Source organism: Culex pipiens, chromosome 1, assembly GCF_016801865.2.
Source record: "Culex pipiens pallens isolate TS chromosome 1, TS_CPP_V2, whole genome shotgun sequence".
Taxonomy (NCBI): domain Eukaryota; kingdom Metazoa; phylum Arthropoda; class Insecta; order Diptera; family Culicidae; genus Culex; species Culex pipiens.
In genome coordinates this window covers 19,554,887-19,571,259 of record NC_068937.1, presented here as the reverse complement: position 1 = coordinate 19,571,259, position 16,373 = coordinate 19,554,887, and the positions used below count along the sequence as shown (strand labels likewise).

Here is a 16,373-nt window from a genome sequence, read left to right as displayed (position 1 = left end):
TAGATTAAAAATGTTATCAAAGCCAGGAGCTTTCATATTTTTCATTTGTTTAACTGCAACTTTGACTTCCTCACCAGAAACATGGGAATCTGCAGGAAATTCAAAGTTAGAGTCATTGATTGTTGAAATACTATTGGCAACTGATGTTTCTTTACGGCTGGTCATGGAAGCGCCAAGATTATGTGAACTAACAAAATGAAGCCCAAGTGCATTTGCCTTTTCCTCGGATGTAATCAAAGGAGAATACTCAACAATAAGAGGAGGAATAGGCTTTGGTTTGTTTTTAAGAACTTTTGAAAGTTTCCAAAATGGTTTTGAATAATTCCCAAGCTGGCTTACATGTTTTGAAAATTCTTGATTTCTGATATTGTCAAGTCGGTCTTGTATGATTTTGTTCAAATTGTTAACTGAAATCTTTTTGTCATAGTCCCCAGTCCGTTGATATTGTCTCCTATAAACATTCCTAAGTCTAATCAAGTGTTTAGTATCTACGTCAATATCAGTTACCTTAAAATTAACAGGAACCTCCCGAACGTTGGCAGCCTCTGCTTGGTTGATAGCCTGCTGGATCACCTCCAGCGAACGATCAATATCAGCAGAAGTTTCCGGGTGTTGATCATAGTCGATGTTGCTGTCTACCACTTGCTGAAACTGCTGCCAGTCAACGTTGTGGTAATCTTTCCGGGTTGGTTGCCGCTGCGGAGTAACGGAAGCTCCAACCTCCACAACCACCGGATAGTGATCAGAACTCAACTCTTCAAACACCTCAGGATGAGCCACGTTCTCAGCCATATTGGTAATGAAGAAATCGATGATTGAGTGATTCCCAGACCGAGCCACCCTCGTTGGACGATCCGGACTCACAACGTTGTAGTATCCGTTTTGCAGATCGTTGTGCAGAATCACTCCGTTCCGATTCCTCCTGCTGTTGCCCCAAACTTCATGCTTCGCGTTGAGGTCACCAGCGATGATGTACTTTGCGCTCCGCCGTGTCAGCTTCTGGATATCGCCCTTCAGTTTTGCTGCTGAACCATCTCTGGCATTCACCTGACGTGGGCAGTATGCAGCAATGAAGAGTACTGGGCCAACCGAAGTGGGAATTTCCACCCCAACGGCCTCGATGATGTCCAGCTTAAAGTGTGGCAGCCGGCGTGGCTTGAGATCACGATGAACAGCGACAAGCACACCTCCTCCTCCAGACGTGGTCCTGTCGAGCTGCGTCGCAATCTTGTAGTTTTGCAGATAAACTTTTTCACCGGGCTTCAGATGAGTTTCCGTGATGGCAGCTACGTCGATCTCCTTCTCGCGAAGAAAATCCACCAGCTCTAAATTCTTCCTCCTAATGGAGCAAGCGTTCCAATTCAGCAGCTTGAGGGACCTACGATCCATACTGGATGACGAACGAGGTCAGCACTTCAATCTGCTGGGTCTTGGTTTTGCATCCACGCAGTGCAGCGGACATCTGTTTGAAAATATTGAGGAGTTCGGTTGAGGTGTAAAGATCATTACCATTTTCCTCAACTGCTGGTTCTTGGGTTGGTCTTGGCTCCTGGCTGAAGCCCGGTGGTGGCGGTCTCGGCTCCTGGCTGGAACCCGGCCGTGGATGATTCATCTCAGCTTCTCTTCCTGGGATCCAACGGTAACGGTGCCAAGTTCGGGACCTGGCGTCGCGGTTGAAGAGGTGGAAAATTTTGCTCCACCAGGGCTGGAGGAGTTCTACGACGCTGAGGCTGATTCTTCGTCGATGCTTGCTGCCGAATTTTCACGAACTCAGCTCTCTTGGGGCACTTTCGGTCGGTTGACGAATGCTCACCGTTGCAGTTGAGGCACTTCACCAGCGAATCTTGGATGCACTGGGACGTGATGTGCGCATCAGTACCACATTTGGCGCAACGACGCTTTAGGTGGCAGTTCTTACCTCCGTGCCCGAAGCCCAGGCAGTTGAAGCATTGTGTGACGTCACGATGCACTGGTCGGTATCGCTCCCACGACACGATAATGTTGAAAACCGCTCGGATTGCCTTCAGCTCAGGAAGCGTCGTCGATCCCTTAGCCAAATGCAGCAGGTAGAGCTGGTCACGGTACTTGATGTCTTTGTTGCGTCGGCTCATTTTGTGCACGGCCAACACATCCAGTTGCAAAACTTTTAGCTCGGCAGCTAATTCCTCCACTGGCATGTCGTACAGACCTCTGACGACGATTTTGAACGGCTTATCCATGACGACATCATGGGTAAAGTACTCCGCCTCGTTTTCGGTCAAGTAATCCTTGACCAGTTGATAGTGCTGCCTGGATTGCACCAGCACCTTAAATCCGTCCTGACACAGACGAATGTTGCCTAGGACTTTCCCAGACTTGATGAGTTCAACCAGTCCCGCTCGAAAGTCGATCGTTGCTGCTGATTGCCTCACATAAAAAGGAGGCAGTTTCTCCTTTCGCTGTTTCACTTCATTCTCCTTTGCTTCCGCTACCTGGTCCTCGTCAGGCAGTCCAGCGAACTTGTTGTTCTTCAAAAGCTGCTCCTCGTGCGATGAAGAGTTCTCCTCCTCCTCATCCATCGGTACAGTACCGTCGCTCTTTTTCGTCTTTTTGCTGTTCGATGTCACTTCCAAAAGCACCTTCCTTTTGGAAATTCCCGGTTTTTGGCCATCAGTTGAGGCCTCAACCTTCCTTTTGGAAATTCCCACTTTTTTGCCTGCTTGAGCCGCAGGTAGGGCAATATTGCCGGCGTTTTGCGCCGGGACGCGACGAGTCATGTTGATTCAGACAACCTTCACCAACGAATGCTCGGATAACAATGACGATGATCATTTTACTTCGTGCGTGTTCGAAAAGATCTGAGTGAAAAAGATAATAAACTCTCACGATGCGAATCGGCAGAATGAGAGACTCGACGGTTGGGGCGTTCTCTTTCGCTCTCGCTCTCTTGCACACTTTGCTCGTGCTCGCACCGTCACAAACGGAATTGTCGGAGAGGAGAGAATACCAAACTGCGATGTTTATTCTCGATTTCATTGGTAGGTTTTCAAACGAGCACTTACAATGAACTCACTTTCATGAGCGATGAACTCAATGTATGTATGTATGTATGTATGATCCCCATACCCGCAGGCAACTTGGTCCTGGAACACATGTGAGCGCTAGGTGAACAATTCGATCATCTTTTACTCCGTAATCTGTACACCCACGTGCATAAGTTTTATTGCACGAATTTTAGTGCTACAAATACCGGCGCATAGAACAAAATGGTTTCCCTCTTCCCTCCCCCAAGCGCCGGAAATTTGTAGCGGGTGTAGGGACACTTTGCATAGACGCCCTTGTTCCCATCACGTCACTGAGGGTATGGAGCGACGAGAAATTAATAAGCATGCCCCCTCAGTCGAACCTTCATTAGAGAAGCAGGCAATCCACAACTCACAGCGAACGACCGGAGGAACACCCTACCGCGTATTTAGTAAAATTGGCGTGGTTGGTCTTAAATGGATTGTATGAATGTTAGAGTGAGTGAAAGTATATTTTGAAATTTATACAGGAAAGATCTCACCAAATCGGGTAGCTTCAACTCCGGCATCATCGGTCTTGAATCTGACTTGAATCTTCTGGGACTTCTGGCCTTGATTTGCTGGACTGCCGAAACCGGAACTGGCACATCACGAAAACAACAAAAAACTTCCTGGTTGCCAGTTAAATCTTGAGAGGCCTCGAGCTCGAGTTAATGAGTGTTACCGATCCTGGCTGATATCCGCCGTTGCTGTTTATCCGCCGTTATTTTCCGCAATGGCCATTCCCTGTTCGCCATCCAAGTTTCACCGTTATGGCTATCACTGGCCACAAACAGATTTGCCGGCGAAATATCCGTATTTCCACTAACTTTTTGTTTTTGAAACAAGAATTTTAGGGTTGAAAAATGACAGCACGAAAAAGTTACGTCCGATCTCGCGCACGGATTGCTTCGATCTTCACTTTCATCAGCGATGAACTCAAATGCATGTAAAATGACACAACCAGGAATCAGGGAGCAGGAAATAGGACGCGAATGTAAAGAAAATGAAGGAATTCGACGATAAATGGGAGAGAATTGAGCGAAAAGAGACCGGAAATGGATTTTTTTCCTTCAATTCTCTCTTGTTTTGCACAAACAATAAACGTTCCGACCGAACGATGAACGTTTTGACCGAACGGTGATCATTTTGCTTCGTGCTTGTTTGAAAAGATCTGAGTGAAAAAGATAATAATTTGAAGTTTGTTGACAAGCTTAGTTTGTTTATTATCTTTTTCACTCAGATCTTTTCAAACACGCACGAAGCAAAATGATCATCGTTCGGTCAAAACGTTCATCGTTTGTGCAAAACGAGAGAGAATTGAGAGAAAAATGTCCATTTCCGGTCTCTTTTCGCTCAATTCTCTCCCATTTTTCGTCGAATTCCTTCATTTTCTTGACAATCGCGTCCCATTTCCTGCTCCCTTATTTCTAATTGTGGCTTTTTACATGCATTGGAGTTCATCGCGGCCGTCTTAAGACACATCACGAACCCATCGAAGCTTCCTGTCGCCGAAAGTTTGGAAATCTTCAAAGCCAAATCATTCTCGTCTGTTCTCAACAGTGTCCTTTTGCAAAGTTGTGAACAAGCAAATCTTGAGTTTTTCAAATCCCTCTGATTTTTATTTTGATTTGATGACTTTTGCATAATCCTCAAATGGCTATAATATTAGTGTAATCATTCTGTGAAAATTCTCAACTTGAAGTAAATATTTACTTTCATTTAAACCGGTAAAACAACCAATTTTATCCAGGTTTGACTCAACTTTAATTTCGCCACCAGATGTCGTTTCGAGCCGCCGTGCAAATTATGTTTCTGCTTTCTCGAAAAGGCAAAACTTTTCCGTTAAAAATCGAACCGTTTCCTTTTTCGAACGATGCTGCTCAATCTGGTGGAAGAATTTCCCAAACGAAGCCGGAATGTCCAGCTCGAAAATGTTCCTCATTATAGTTTGATCTGCTAGTTTGTAGTAAAATTTTGAATCTTTTGAGAAAATTAATTAAAAAGTTATTCGGGTTTATCCCTTTCTCTAAACATATTGCCTACATGTATTCTTCATCAATCAGGTTCAGTAAATGATGCACGGTTGAGTTACATTAATTGTGCACGCGGGTAAGTCCGTCCCATGTAAACCATCGTACCAATCTAAATTACTCACTTTGATTCACTGTGACACTATACTGTAAGGAAAGAAGATGGATTTCGGATTCAAGAAAAAGTTTGGTCTGATTTTACAGGTTTTCTTGTTTATTTATAAAGCTACTTACAATCTAAGACCTCTAAAACAAATATATGTCTTAACAATTTTATACAATTTATCTTAAAACGTATGTTTACTAGCAGTTTCTGCACCCTCTAAATCGCACCTCCAATAGGTTTTTCTTGGTACTGCAGATGTTTTCTGTCTTTTGGAAAGTTTAGCCCAAGGCAATATTTTTAATTTAACTTTTGGCATCTAACTCTCATCAAGGCATCTTTTTCGGAAAACGATGCATCAAGGCTTCGTTCGTAATTAAAATAAATTGATAAAATTGAATTGAAATTTAGAAAAAAAACTGATAGACACAAAAAGATATTATTTTGAGATTATGGGCAACTTAAGTTTAACTTTACTTTCTGTATCAGCCCGAACAAATAAATGTTATCAGTTGGAATGAGAATCAGATTAGCGTACAACCATATTACGCGGGTAGCCGCTTCCTCGTTCAGCTCCATTTCCAATTAGATATTCAATTACATCAGAGTGGCCATCAGCTTCTGCTACGTTTAAAGGTGTGTACTTATTGAGGAAAGTTTTGGCATTAATGTAACCTCCTTTTTCGTGTAGCAACTTTACTATTGGCAAGTCACCTTTTGCTGCGGCGATGAACATTGGAGTGACTGCCATATGTGCTATTATGTTTTTGACATTTTTATCAAATGACATTTTTTTAGGTGTGCAATATCGATCAGTTCTACTGTTTGGATTGGCTCCGTTTTCAAGAAGAAACTTTGTTATTTGATAATTTCGTTGATAAGCAGCTAAATGCAAAGGGGATCCGTATTCATCGTCCCAACTATTTATTACTGATTTGCGCAAATTCAAATCAAGGCTTTCAAGTTCAACGCGAATTCCATCTACACAGCTAAAAAAGTAGTAATCCAGCTGCATGTAAAAGGCCTGGGTGTAAAAAAAATTTTGCATTATTTTATGAAATTCAGTGTAATATTACACCCTGAAATATGTAGCCAATCAGTATGGGAAACCTACTTGAACGAAATGTCAAGCTTATATATGTGTTTATCCTTTCCACCCTTCATCGGTCAGATGGCCGAGCGGGCTAAGGCGCCAGTCCTTACTGATGGTGCTGGGTTTGAATCCCGTCGGTTGCAACTTTTTTTTTGTGTTTGCAAAAATTGTACATGCAGTATGTAATATTAAGTGTTTATTTTGACGAAGGTGATGTGCATGCTTTTGCATGCGATTTTCCCATCGGTTTTTTTGCTGTGTAGATCGTCATTTTCAATTGCAGTCATTATGTTGCGCCATTTCGTGCACAAATCCGCCATGAACTGTGTAAGTTCTAATAGAATCCTATTTATTTGAACGTGAAATTCTGGATTTAAGAATTCCTTTTTCAATTTCGCATTTAAAAGTGCTTTAATTTCATGTCCTAACCAAAAAACAAATACTTCTGAAACGATATCTCGAGTTTTTTTATTAGGTCCTATAAACATATGAAAGACAATAGCTTATTGGTCCTTTTCAAAAAAAACTCTGGATATGTTTCATTTCGTCCGTAGTTTGTGGAAGGTCAGCCAAATCCATAACTCGCAGAATTTCTTCCTTACATGTTATTACGCTAGGCAAATGTTCATCCTTAAAGTGTTGCCTTATTTTCGCTAAAGCAACATCATCCATGATTTCATGTAACTCAATAGTATTACCGTCAAAAACTAATCGCACCATATACGATCCGATATCCAAAGTTATTTCATTGCACTTTCCACAGGTAACAACAGCTTTCAAGAGTGTCTTTACCCAATTGGTCTTGTCCAATGTGACTATTTTAAATAGCTGCAACATGCAATGAATTGCTGTAAGTCTTGCCGGTAATTTTGTATCGAATCCAACGCCGTTTTCACACAAAAATTGCATTCGATCGATCCAAACTCGGTTTAAGGGATCAAATTTGAAAGCATCTAAATGAGGCCTGATTTGATCTCCACGCAAATAGATCATAGACTGTCTTAGTAAAAAGCCCCTCTCCAAAAACTGTTTCGTCAATGACAGATCGGGACGGAGCAAATGAAAACTGACGTCGGGAAAGTAGTTTGTATTGAAAATGTCAACGTCTGTGACATCCAGCAGCATTTCAATCACATTCTGAGGTGTTTTTTCACGTCTGAGTGCATCATATAAGGGAAGCTATGAGTTGTTTGCGTATGGCTGGCCAAGTTCGTAGGGTCCCATTTTGAGGAGGTATTGAATTATATCAAATAGGTCATTAATTAGCAAATGAGACCAAAAAGAATCTTCATCCTTATCAAACCATGTGACATCGTAGCCAAATTCTCTTACAAGAGATATTACAATTTCATAATGATGATTCCTCGCAGCCAAGTGGTGTTAATTTCCAAGAAAGGTATTCAGACATTGCTTTCTTGAAAACATCCATCCCGAATTGAGTGGCTAAAATACGCACCAACTTTGAATAACCCATCTTGGCTGACGAAGTCAAAACTTTAATTTTTTCAACGTCTGTTAACAAATTAATTGTATTCAGCATTGCGTCAGAGAAATTAATCAAACAATGTTCCACAACACTAAGTAAGAAATCATCACATAGAAACACATAGCAATCATTTCTATCAAAAGAAAGGCTCTTGAGCTCACCTAAAATCAGATCCACTAAAATTGTCGCATTTTCTGATGCAGAAGACTCTCTCAGTGCAATATCATGAATAAATTGACAAATTTGTCGCCTATCATTTTCGATTAAATTCTTCAGCAGAACTTTCGCTGCGTCTTGCTGATCAGACGAATATTGTTTAAGCCATTTCCAGACAGCTTTTGCGACAAAAAACTTGGCAAATGTCAAATGAGCGAACTGCGGCTTTCCATCCACTATTCGACTGATGAAACCCCGTTTTTCTTTCCCAGTTTTTACATTTTCGATGTCTGTTTTAATTTTAGCATGCTCTTCTCTCGATAGTAATAAATTTAACAAATCATCATCAAAAATGGAACACAAAGCAAGTCTTGTATGCGATTCCTCAAACGTTTCACGAAAATTGTAATCATTGTACAACATGGAAGACGGATCCATTGGAATTTTCCCTAAATAAATTTTTATAAATTTTTCGTAAAGAGAATATAAATTAAATTCTCTTCTAAGCTTGTTCAAGATGTTAGAACTACCAGATTTTATGTACTCTTCAAACTCTGCTTGAAAACATGTTGCAATCATTTCAATGTGCAAAGGAGTGCTCATAAAACTTTCTCCACTATAATCATTTTGTGTGTATTCATTCAACAATGAAGTCACAAATTTTTCGAATTGAAAATGGTTCCAGTCAGTGTCTTTGAGATTAGTTGTCCAAAACATTTCCAAAAAGTTACGAATATCGTTTTCTGTGAATGGAACAAAAGAGTGCGCAAAAACGTTTAAACTGCTCTCAAGTTTATTCTTTGCACTATTGTCACGTGTAGTAATGATCAGCTTCCTAACGCGGTTTTTTACAGTGTTTAGAAATTCCAAGACTGGTTCGACATAATTGGGAGCTATCTCGTCAAACCCATCTACTAAGAGAATCACATTTTTTTTATTTAGAAACCTATCAAACAAGATTTGTTCAAATTTACTCATCTCACTGTTTGAATTTGCTTTGCTTTTTTGCAGCACATTAAGTAAGAAACTTTTTACTTCTTCAAATTCTACAGTCTTGTTTTCCATGCTCTTAAATTTTGAAGTGTAATCATTTAAATTGATTCGAATTACCATCGAAAGACTGGAAATCTCATTTTGTTGCTCAAGTTGGGTCATTAAGGTGGATTTTCCCATTCCTGGTTCATCAGCTATGATCACCACTTGTTCGGAAAATGATTCAAAATTTTCCAAAGAAAACTCTTCATCATCGTATTGCAATGCATCACGCAGTTTGGCAACACTGTTCGACGAACATTGCCATAAAAAATGATCTTTGTGCCGTTTGAACCAGTGAACATTGCGTAATGGATGACGAGAGCAAATCTCATCAAAGTGCTCTCTTGCTTCCGAGATGATCACTAAGTCTTTGAGGTTTTCTTGAATATTTTTTGTGTCATCAACTATCTCGAATTTTTCATGATTTTGAAAGCTTTTTATTTTTCTCAACATTTTAAAACGCCGGGCAATATAATAAGGAATTTGTTCATTGTCCAATGGAGCAATTTCAAATTGATCATTTGCAAGCATATTGAGAAAGATCGCTCCAGTGATTAATTTGTCATGGGCATTCGACCCATTCTCATCAAGTGCCCCAATGAGATCTACGAGTTTTGTCGGTCTGCCCTGGAATGAAACCATTTTACTCTCCATCAAACCACTTCGACAGTTCGTCGTGAGATCCGCAAAATCAATCCACCAATCTTTGATTTGGAACAATTCCGGTCTCAACCCAGCTTCACTGATCAAAATGATGATTTTTCCACACTCTGCCAGTTTCGTTCTCAGTTGGGATTGTTTCAACTCTGCAACTTCTTTAGAACTGCGGACGATTAAACATTTGAATTCGTTCGGTTTTAAAAACATCGATAAAATTTCCCCACTTTCAACTGCAACTTGATCAAAATCCACAATGGCGAGTGATTGTTTAAATTTTTGCATCAAATGTTGGCAAATTTTAACCATGCTCAGGATTGGAACTTTGCTCCAAACGTTGATTATTCTTTCGTCAGCAAGAATTTGATCGAAACCAAGCTCTTGGAATGACTCTTGAGTGAATTCCAAATTGAATCGCTGTGAGAATTTAAAACAAATTTCGGTGACATTTCTAAGTTTTGGTTGATTGTTCACTTTCTGTTTGGCTTTTTCTAGAAAATTGCACTCTTTCGTTAGGAAATTTACATGTCCTTCCATTTTCCAATATGTTTGAACCAAATCGTGATAAATTAGATATAAAACTGAATCATCTGTGCCAATTTCATCCATATTGATTTTTCCCACTTTTTCTTCGTTTGCTTGGTTGTAGTAAATTTTATATGACTTGAAAAAATCTTCAATGATTGATTTACAATTTAGATCATTCACGTCTTTTCCTTCATTTTGGAGAATTTCTCTTATTTTTGTTTTATCTGCTTTTTGGAGCAAATTGACAAGTATTTCATCGTTAGGCATAATATGAAGTGCCCTCCCTTTTTCATTTGTTTTGAGCAGATAATTTTGATCTGCTTGATAAGGATGAGTGATACAAGATTGTGTGGTGGTGAAAATAGCAAGTTCAATGTCGATCTTATCGAAGCTTGTTTGGAAGAATTTGTCTGCATTTGGTTGCTTGAATTTCTCTCTGATATCTAAGTAATCTCCAAAGTTTGTAAACAAATTGAACTCATCTTTTTTCTGTAAATTTCTTATCCGATAATCTGTAATTTTTTGCTTCCCTGGATTTTCACGATGTTTTGCCTGGATAAACACATACATGTATTTCTGTTGAGCTTCGTCAAAATATCTCATGACCAAATCGTCAAATTGTCCAACTCCATCAACGTTGGATCCCAAATTAAAATCAATTCTTTTTTGTTTCAATCGGTTCAGAATAAGCCCTAATAGCTTTGATTCATAGAGTTGTCCTGCAATGCTAGCCTTTCCTGGTCGAGTCTCATAGGTGCATCCACTGAATATATTTCCACTCGTAAACGTAATGGAATTCTTCAAAAAGTCACATTTTTCTGTCAAAAACTTAACTGTTCCTGCTTTTGCACGGTAATGCTCAATCGAGTGGTAAAAATTCTCAAAAGTAGCTTGAATGTCCAGCTCACAAGGTGTCCCAATGTTACCTATTTCACCAAGTAAAATATCTTTCATTTCAGTTTCATCTGCCTGGCAGTAGTAAAATTTTAAACATTTGAGAAAATCAGCTGCGATCTTATCTGGGCTGACCCCTTCCTTTGAGAAAATTTCCTCAATTAGTGGTTGATCTAAAGAGTCCAGCACAAATTGCTCTGTTGTCTGGTTATTTTTCATCAAGAATCCTTTGCCTTGCGCATTGGTCTTGAAAAAATCATCAGGTGCGATATCAAATGGTTCCAAGTAATTTACAACTTTACTCTCGGCATTGATGGATGCACAAGTGAAAAATATCAGCTCGACTTTCAACGTTGAAAAGTTCTTTTTGAATAGTTTGCTATGATTCTCTCTTATTTCAATATAATCCATAAAATGTTTTCGCAAGTTTAAAATATCGGTTTCTTCTTTTCTTACTATTTGAACAAATATCGTCCTGGAGCCTAATGGCGATGAAATGTCGAGTACAATATCGTTGAACGCTCCTGCTCCTTTCAGCCCATATGTAAGATAAAATTTGTCGGTTTTAAAACGCGGTTGGCATTTTAATAAAACGTACGCCCCCACAAGTGTTTGATACTTCGTCTGTTGTCCACAATTGTGCACCAAATCTCGCTGAAACGTAATTTCAGGTTCAGCCACCATTGCTGATTCAATTCTTGGATCCTTGCAACGCTCGCTGAGAAATGCGAAAACTTCACCTTGACTGTATAACCTCGAGGCCAACATTAAAGGTGTATCGTTATTGAAATTGCACAGATTTTTGGCATCACAATTCAGCAGCATTTGGACTATACTCAAATCACCAATTTCCACAGCAATGTGCAGCAAGGTTTTCCCAGCATTGTTTGCATCTTGAAAGTTGACGTCGATATCTCCTTGCAGGAATTTCTGCACTTTTGCGTGGTCTTTTTTTGAGATGGCATCCTTCAGGTTGTAATACGCTATCCATTTTTGGAGGTCCATAATTTTGAGCACGAAGACAGTCCTATTGAATGATAAAAGCATGTGATGAGTAAATAATAAAAAAAAATCTTCCTTTAAAAGTGCTCATTAAATCTGCCCTTCCAGTTGTGGATCAGTTCTTATTCCTAAAATGAACTTACCTTTTATTTAATATGTTCACAAGAAACGGTTTCGGGCTTCTGATTCTAGACCTCCGGACACGTTTGTTGTTGTTTGTTCGAGGTGCCAATTTTTATGTCCTGAAATGAGTCACAGAAGTTGAAAACCCACCGTGCTGAGATCAACATTGTTGGTATTTCAAAGGTGTATGCATCAAGAGCAAAAAAGTGATCGTTTAATTGATTAAACGGCAAAGTTTGAGAGGAAAACAGCAAAAAAAAAAAAAAACTTTAGCGACCAACTTCGCTGCAAATATATATATATAAATATATATTTTTTTTTAATAGTTCAGTTCATTTAGGGGAAAGTGGGGCAAGTGTAACAAGCCAAGGAAATGCTCGTTATAACCCATCAAAAACGTTAAAAAATCTGTAGGATTTTTTTATAATCATCTTATTCCAGGTCTTGACTAAGACTTTGATAGAACAAGTTTTAAAAAAAATCTGTTTTTTTAATGTAAAAAAATGATTTTAAAAATTTTGATTTTCTGTACGTTCATTTTAAAAGGGCCAAATATTGAATATTACGCCCATTTAAAATGCTAGTCTTGATTTAAAAAATTTCAAAATATTTTTTTCGAAAAAATCGGAAAATTTCACGAATGTTTCATGTATCAACATTGAAAATCGGACCATTAGTTGCTGAGATATTGTCATTAGAAAATGGTGTGTTTTTTTGGTGATATTAAGAAAACTTCAATTTTCGTGTTTCTTTTTCTTAAAGCGGCTCTTGCTCAGCAACCCGATGTCCAATCTTCAATGTCTCTTAGACAATTTTATAGCAAATTTTCTGAACTTTTCAAAAAAACTATTTTTAGAAATGGTCACTCATGGTCACTATTTTTAAAAATTGAAAAACTGCAAATATTTCGCTAAAATCAAACTTTCGGTGGTTGTATCTTGAAAACGGAGCCCTTTATCAAAAAATCTGTAAAGTACTTTTCGATTGCAAATTCAATTTTGCATTAAAAAGTAATGTCAAACTTGTTTTTGCATAAAACTTAATTTTTTCCAAAAATCACTATTTTTTCAAAAATTCATAACTCGGCGGCAGATTTTTTGACCATGTTTCTCTATGGCTCAAAAGATGCGGGTGTTTGTTGCCTAAAACATATCGACATACATACATATACATATTATAAGAATTTTTAATTATTAAAAGAAAACATTTACAAAAATTAGGAAATTCTCGGTACACAATGTTGTGGTCAAAACTGTAGTTAAAATATGCGCTTATTGCGAAAATTAAGCAACAAGTTTTTATTCGCCCAAAGCTATTATAATTTTCACGTATCTATATCGACTCAGAATCGAATTCTGAGCAAATATCGGTATGAGTGGTGGATGTTGAACTGGTTGAAAGTCCGGAAGATTGTTAAAAGGTGATTTTTGTAAGAAACCCCGTCATATTTTAAATTTTTCAAAAGTGACCATTCCGACGAGCTCAAATGAATCGGAAGGAGTGACAGATATCCCTATCAAGAGTTATGAGCTCTCAAGTGCTATTATACACTTTTTTAGGCAGGATTTAAAAAAAATGAGAAAATGATGAATTACAAAAATCATTTACTTAAACTGTTTTTTTGAAAAGTGGTCTAAACGTAGTGGGAATCGATTCTCCAGATTGCCAAAAACCACCAAAAAAACTATTTTTTAACATTTTTAATTTTAAAATCGCTATATCTTAACAAGGATTCGACATAGGTCAATAGTCAATATGGAGACTTTTATGTAAAATTTTCTGGAAAATCGATTCCCACTATCGGTTTTTGAAAATTTTGACGTTTAGACCACTTTTCAAAAAAACAGTTTAAGTAAATGATTTTTTTTAGGAGAGACAACCATCCTGCATTTTTAAGGACTCTTTTTGTAACATCTTAGACTATTTCCTCAAAAATTTTGAACGAAAAAAAATCGTGACATCACCTTAAAATTTAACTTTAAAACATAAAATCAAAAAATCTCGTAGAAGTGGCGTGTATTTTTCTTTCAGTGCATTTTTTTCAGAAAGCCCGTTCAATTTCCTACAAGTTTATCCATGACTAATTTGAGAGGATGCAACGGCTTCGAGATACAGCCATATTTAAATTACAGAATTCACAAATATTTAAATTACTTACGCCCATCTCAAATGTTACTTTCGGGTACAATTCTTTAGAGTTACTTTAGAGTTCTAACTCTATATAAGCTTTGATTATATAAAAATAAATAAATTAAAAAAGATTTTTTCCAGAGCAAATGTGAGGAAGGCAATTACCACCTAAAGGTGGACTCACTTTTTCCTCACTTTGAGGAAGGTTTTTTTTTTTAAATGATTTTTGCTTTCTGAATGCAACTCAGACAAAGGAAACCATGATGTTAACGATGCCTTAAAAATAATTACCTTTTTATAATTTCTTAAACAGTCTGTCTGCTGGTCACACGTTGCGAGATCCAGACCTTTGCCTTGATGATAGATCGTGGCCGTGGTCCGTTAGACGATATTGATGACTTGTTGATGTTGCTTAGAAGATCCTAACTTTTCCCTAAAAAGACAAAAAGTTACAAATAACAGATAAGTAACGTGAACACACAGAGCACCCAAACCACTTTCTACTCCAAGGAACCTTCCACCACAGGGTTCGAACTGACGGGAAGCCCAAAATTTGAAAAAGTCCCAAATTATTATTTTCAGCGACTTCAACAGGTTACTCTTGATTCTTAAGTATCATTTTTCTCTTCAACGAAAAACTTACGCAACATCAATGTCAAACAACTTTAAATGTACTTACCTTTTTAGTTACTAATTTGACTCTTCTCAGGATACGGTTTTGGGCCTCTAATTCGTTTGTTGTTGTTTACATGAAGCGTCGAATGTCCTTTTTATTGCCTGAAATAAAGAACAGAATTAAAAAAAAAATAGTATCAACACTGTCGTGAGTTTGTACTGTAATCTGGGGTGAATTTGTAAGATTTGAACATTGTTGGAATTAGGATATTTATATTGAATTTTCTGTGGCTAATGATCACAAACCAAACGTTTGAAATTAGTAAATCTCTCCATTTCGTTCGATTTGTAAAATAGTTTATTTTGTAATTTAAAGTAACGTTGCCCTGCAAATATATTCAAAATGTTGCTTCATTACTTTGTTTAAAAACAAGTGGCAAAACCAGCCCAAATTGTTGATATGCCAACATTAGGTCCTGGAATCAAATGCTGTTCTCAAAGTTATTTTTAAATGAACTTCATCATTTAAAATAGACTTGATAGTTAAAATTCCCGGAATCTTCTGAATATTCAAACAACAATCACACCAAGAAGAAATTATCAAATCGCGTTGATACGCGTGGCAACGCGTTTAACCTCGTCTAGCGCAACAATGAGTCATCCAAAAAAGATTAATAAAAATTCAACTTTAGTAGCACTTACTGGTATTTTCCAAGGAGCAAATCACAAAGTATTGGTTTTTGATTGGAGTAAATTTATCAACAGCTCGCTCAAATTGATAGATTTTCCACACACTGATTTAAATTATCTAGACTTCTAGAGCCACTCACAGCAATCTTTCGTGACAAACCCTTCGACATGTGGAACGAGACTAACTTCGTGCGCCGATTGTCCCGGCACTTACTTAGTCACACTGGCTAAACTCTCACGAGCGAACCGGCAGAATGAGAGACTTGACTCATTCGCGCTCGCTCTCTTTAACTTTTGGCTTATGCTCGCAAATTTGCCAATGACGTCATGATTCTAAATCTGGACACTTTTGATGATAGCATATCATTTCAACGTTGACTTGTTGTGCTTCGAATCCCGGACACTCGTTTTAGCTTATAAATCGCACAAATTTGGACTAAAATTCTTCAGGTCTCAAACGAGCTCAAAGTGTTGCTTTGCTTATAAAATGTTTCAGTGAAATGTTTCACCAGATTTTTGTTTTGCCTTTCTTACAAAAGAAAGGTTTAAGGTTTGCTTTTGGAAAAACACTTTTTTCAGAAATCTAAAAAAATTCGTGCACGGCGAGGATTCGTCCCAGGAAAAAATCCTATTACTAAATTGAAGGTTTAGATGCGTTCTTTCGATTGAATTTTGGCCCGAAACCCGGAACTCAAAGTCTGATTTTTTAGAGCTCTTTTTCTGAAATACATGGCCGATGCCTGTATCCGCTCTTAAAAATTTGTGTCTTCCATCACTGGAAAACCGC

The 16,373-nt window shown here is 38.1% G+C and overlaps 1 protein-coding gene across 2 annotated transcripts; it reads right to left on the bottom strand.

The window, feature by feature from the left end:
• Window positions 1-5,260: 5,260 nt before the first annotated feature.
• LOC128092521 (uncharacterized) lies at window positions 5,261-15,748 on the bottom strand. Of its 2 annotated transcripts, XM_052706487.1 has the most exons (5): window positions 15,599-15,748; window positions 14,961-15,058; window positions 14,573-14,714; window positions 12,172-12,270; window positions 5,261-12,053 (listed from the first exon to the last, which is right to left on the bottom strand). In XM_052706487.1, exon 5 carries the CDS (start codon window positions 12,029-12,031, stop codon window positions 7,619-7,621), a length of 4,413 nt encoding a protein of 1,470 aa, XP_052562447.1. In that variant the 5' UTR covers window positions 12,032-12,053; window positions 12,172-12,270; window positions 14,573-14,714; window positions 14,961-15,058; window positions 15,599-15,748; the 3' UTR covers window positions 5,261-7,618. The 2 variants fall into 2 exon arrangements, with proteins under 2 accessions (XP_052562447.1, XP_052562449.1); XM_052706489.1 differs by lacking the exon at window positions 12,172-12,270.
• Between the last annotated feature and the right edge of the window lie 625 nt (window positions 15,749-16,373).

Coding starts and splice junctions, on each gene's coding strand:
- LOC128092521 (XM_052706487.1), bottom strand. CDS start 12,031: ATGGACCTCCAAAAATGGATAGCGTATTACAACCTGAAGGATGCCATC.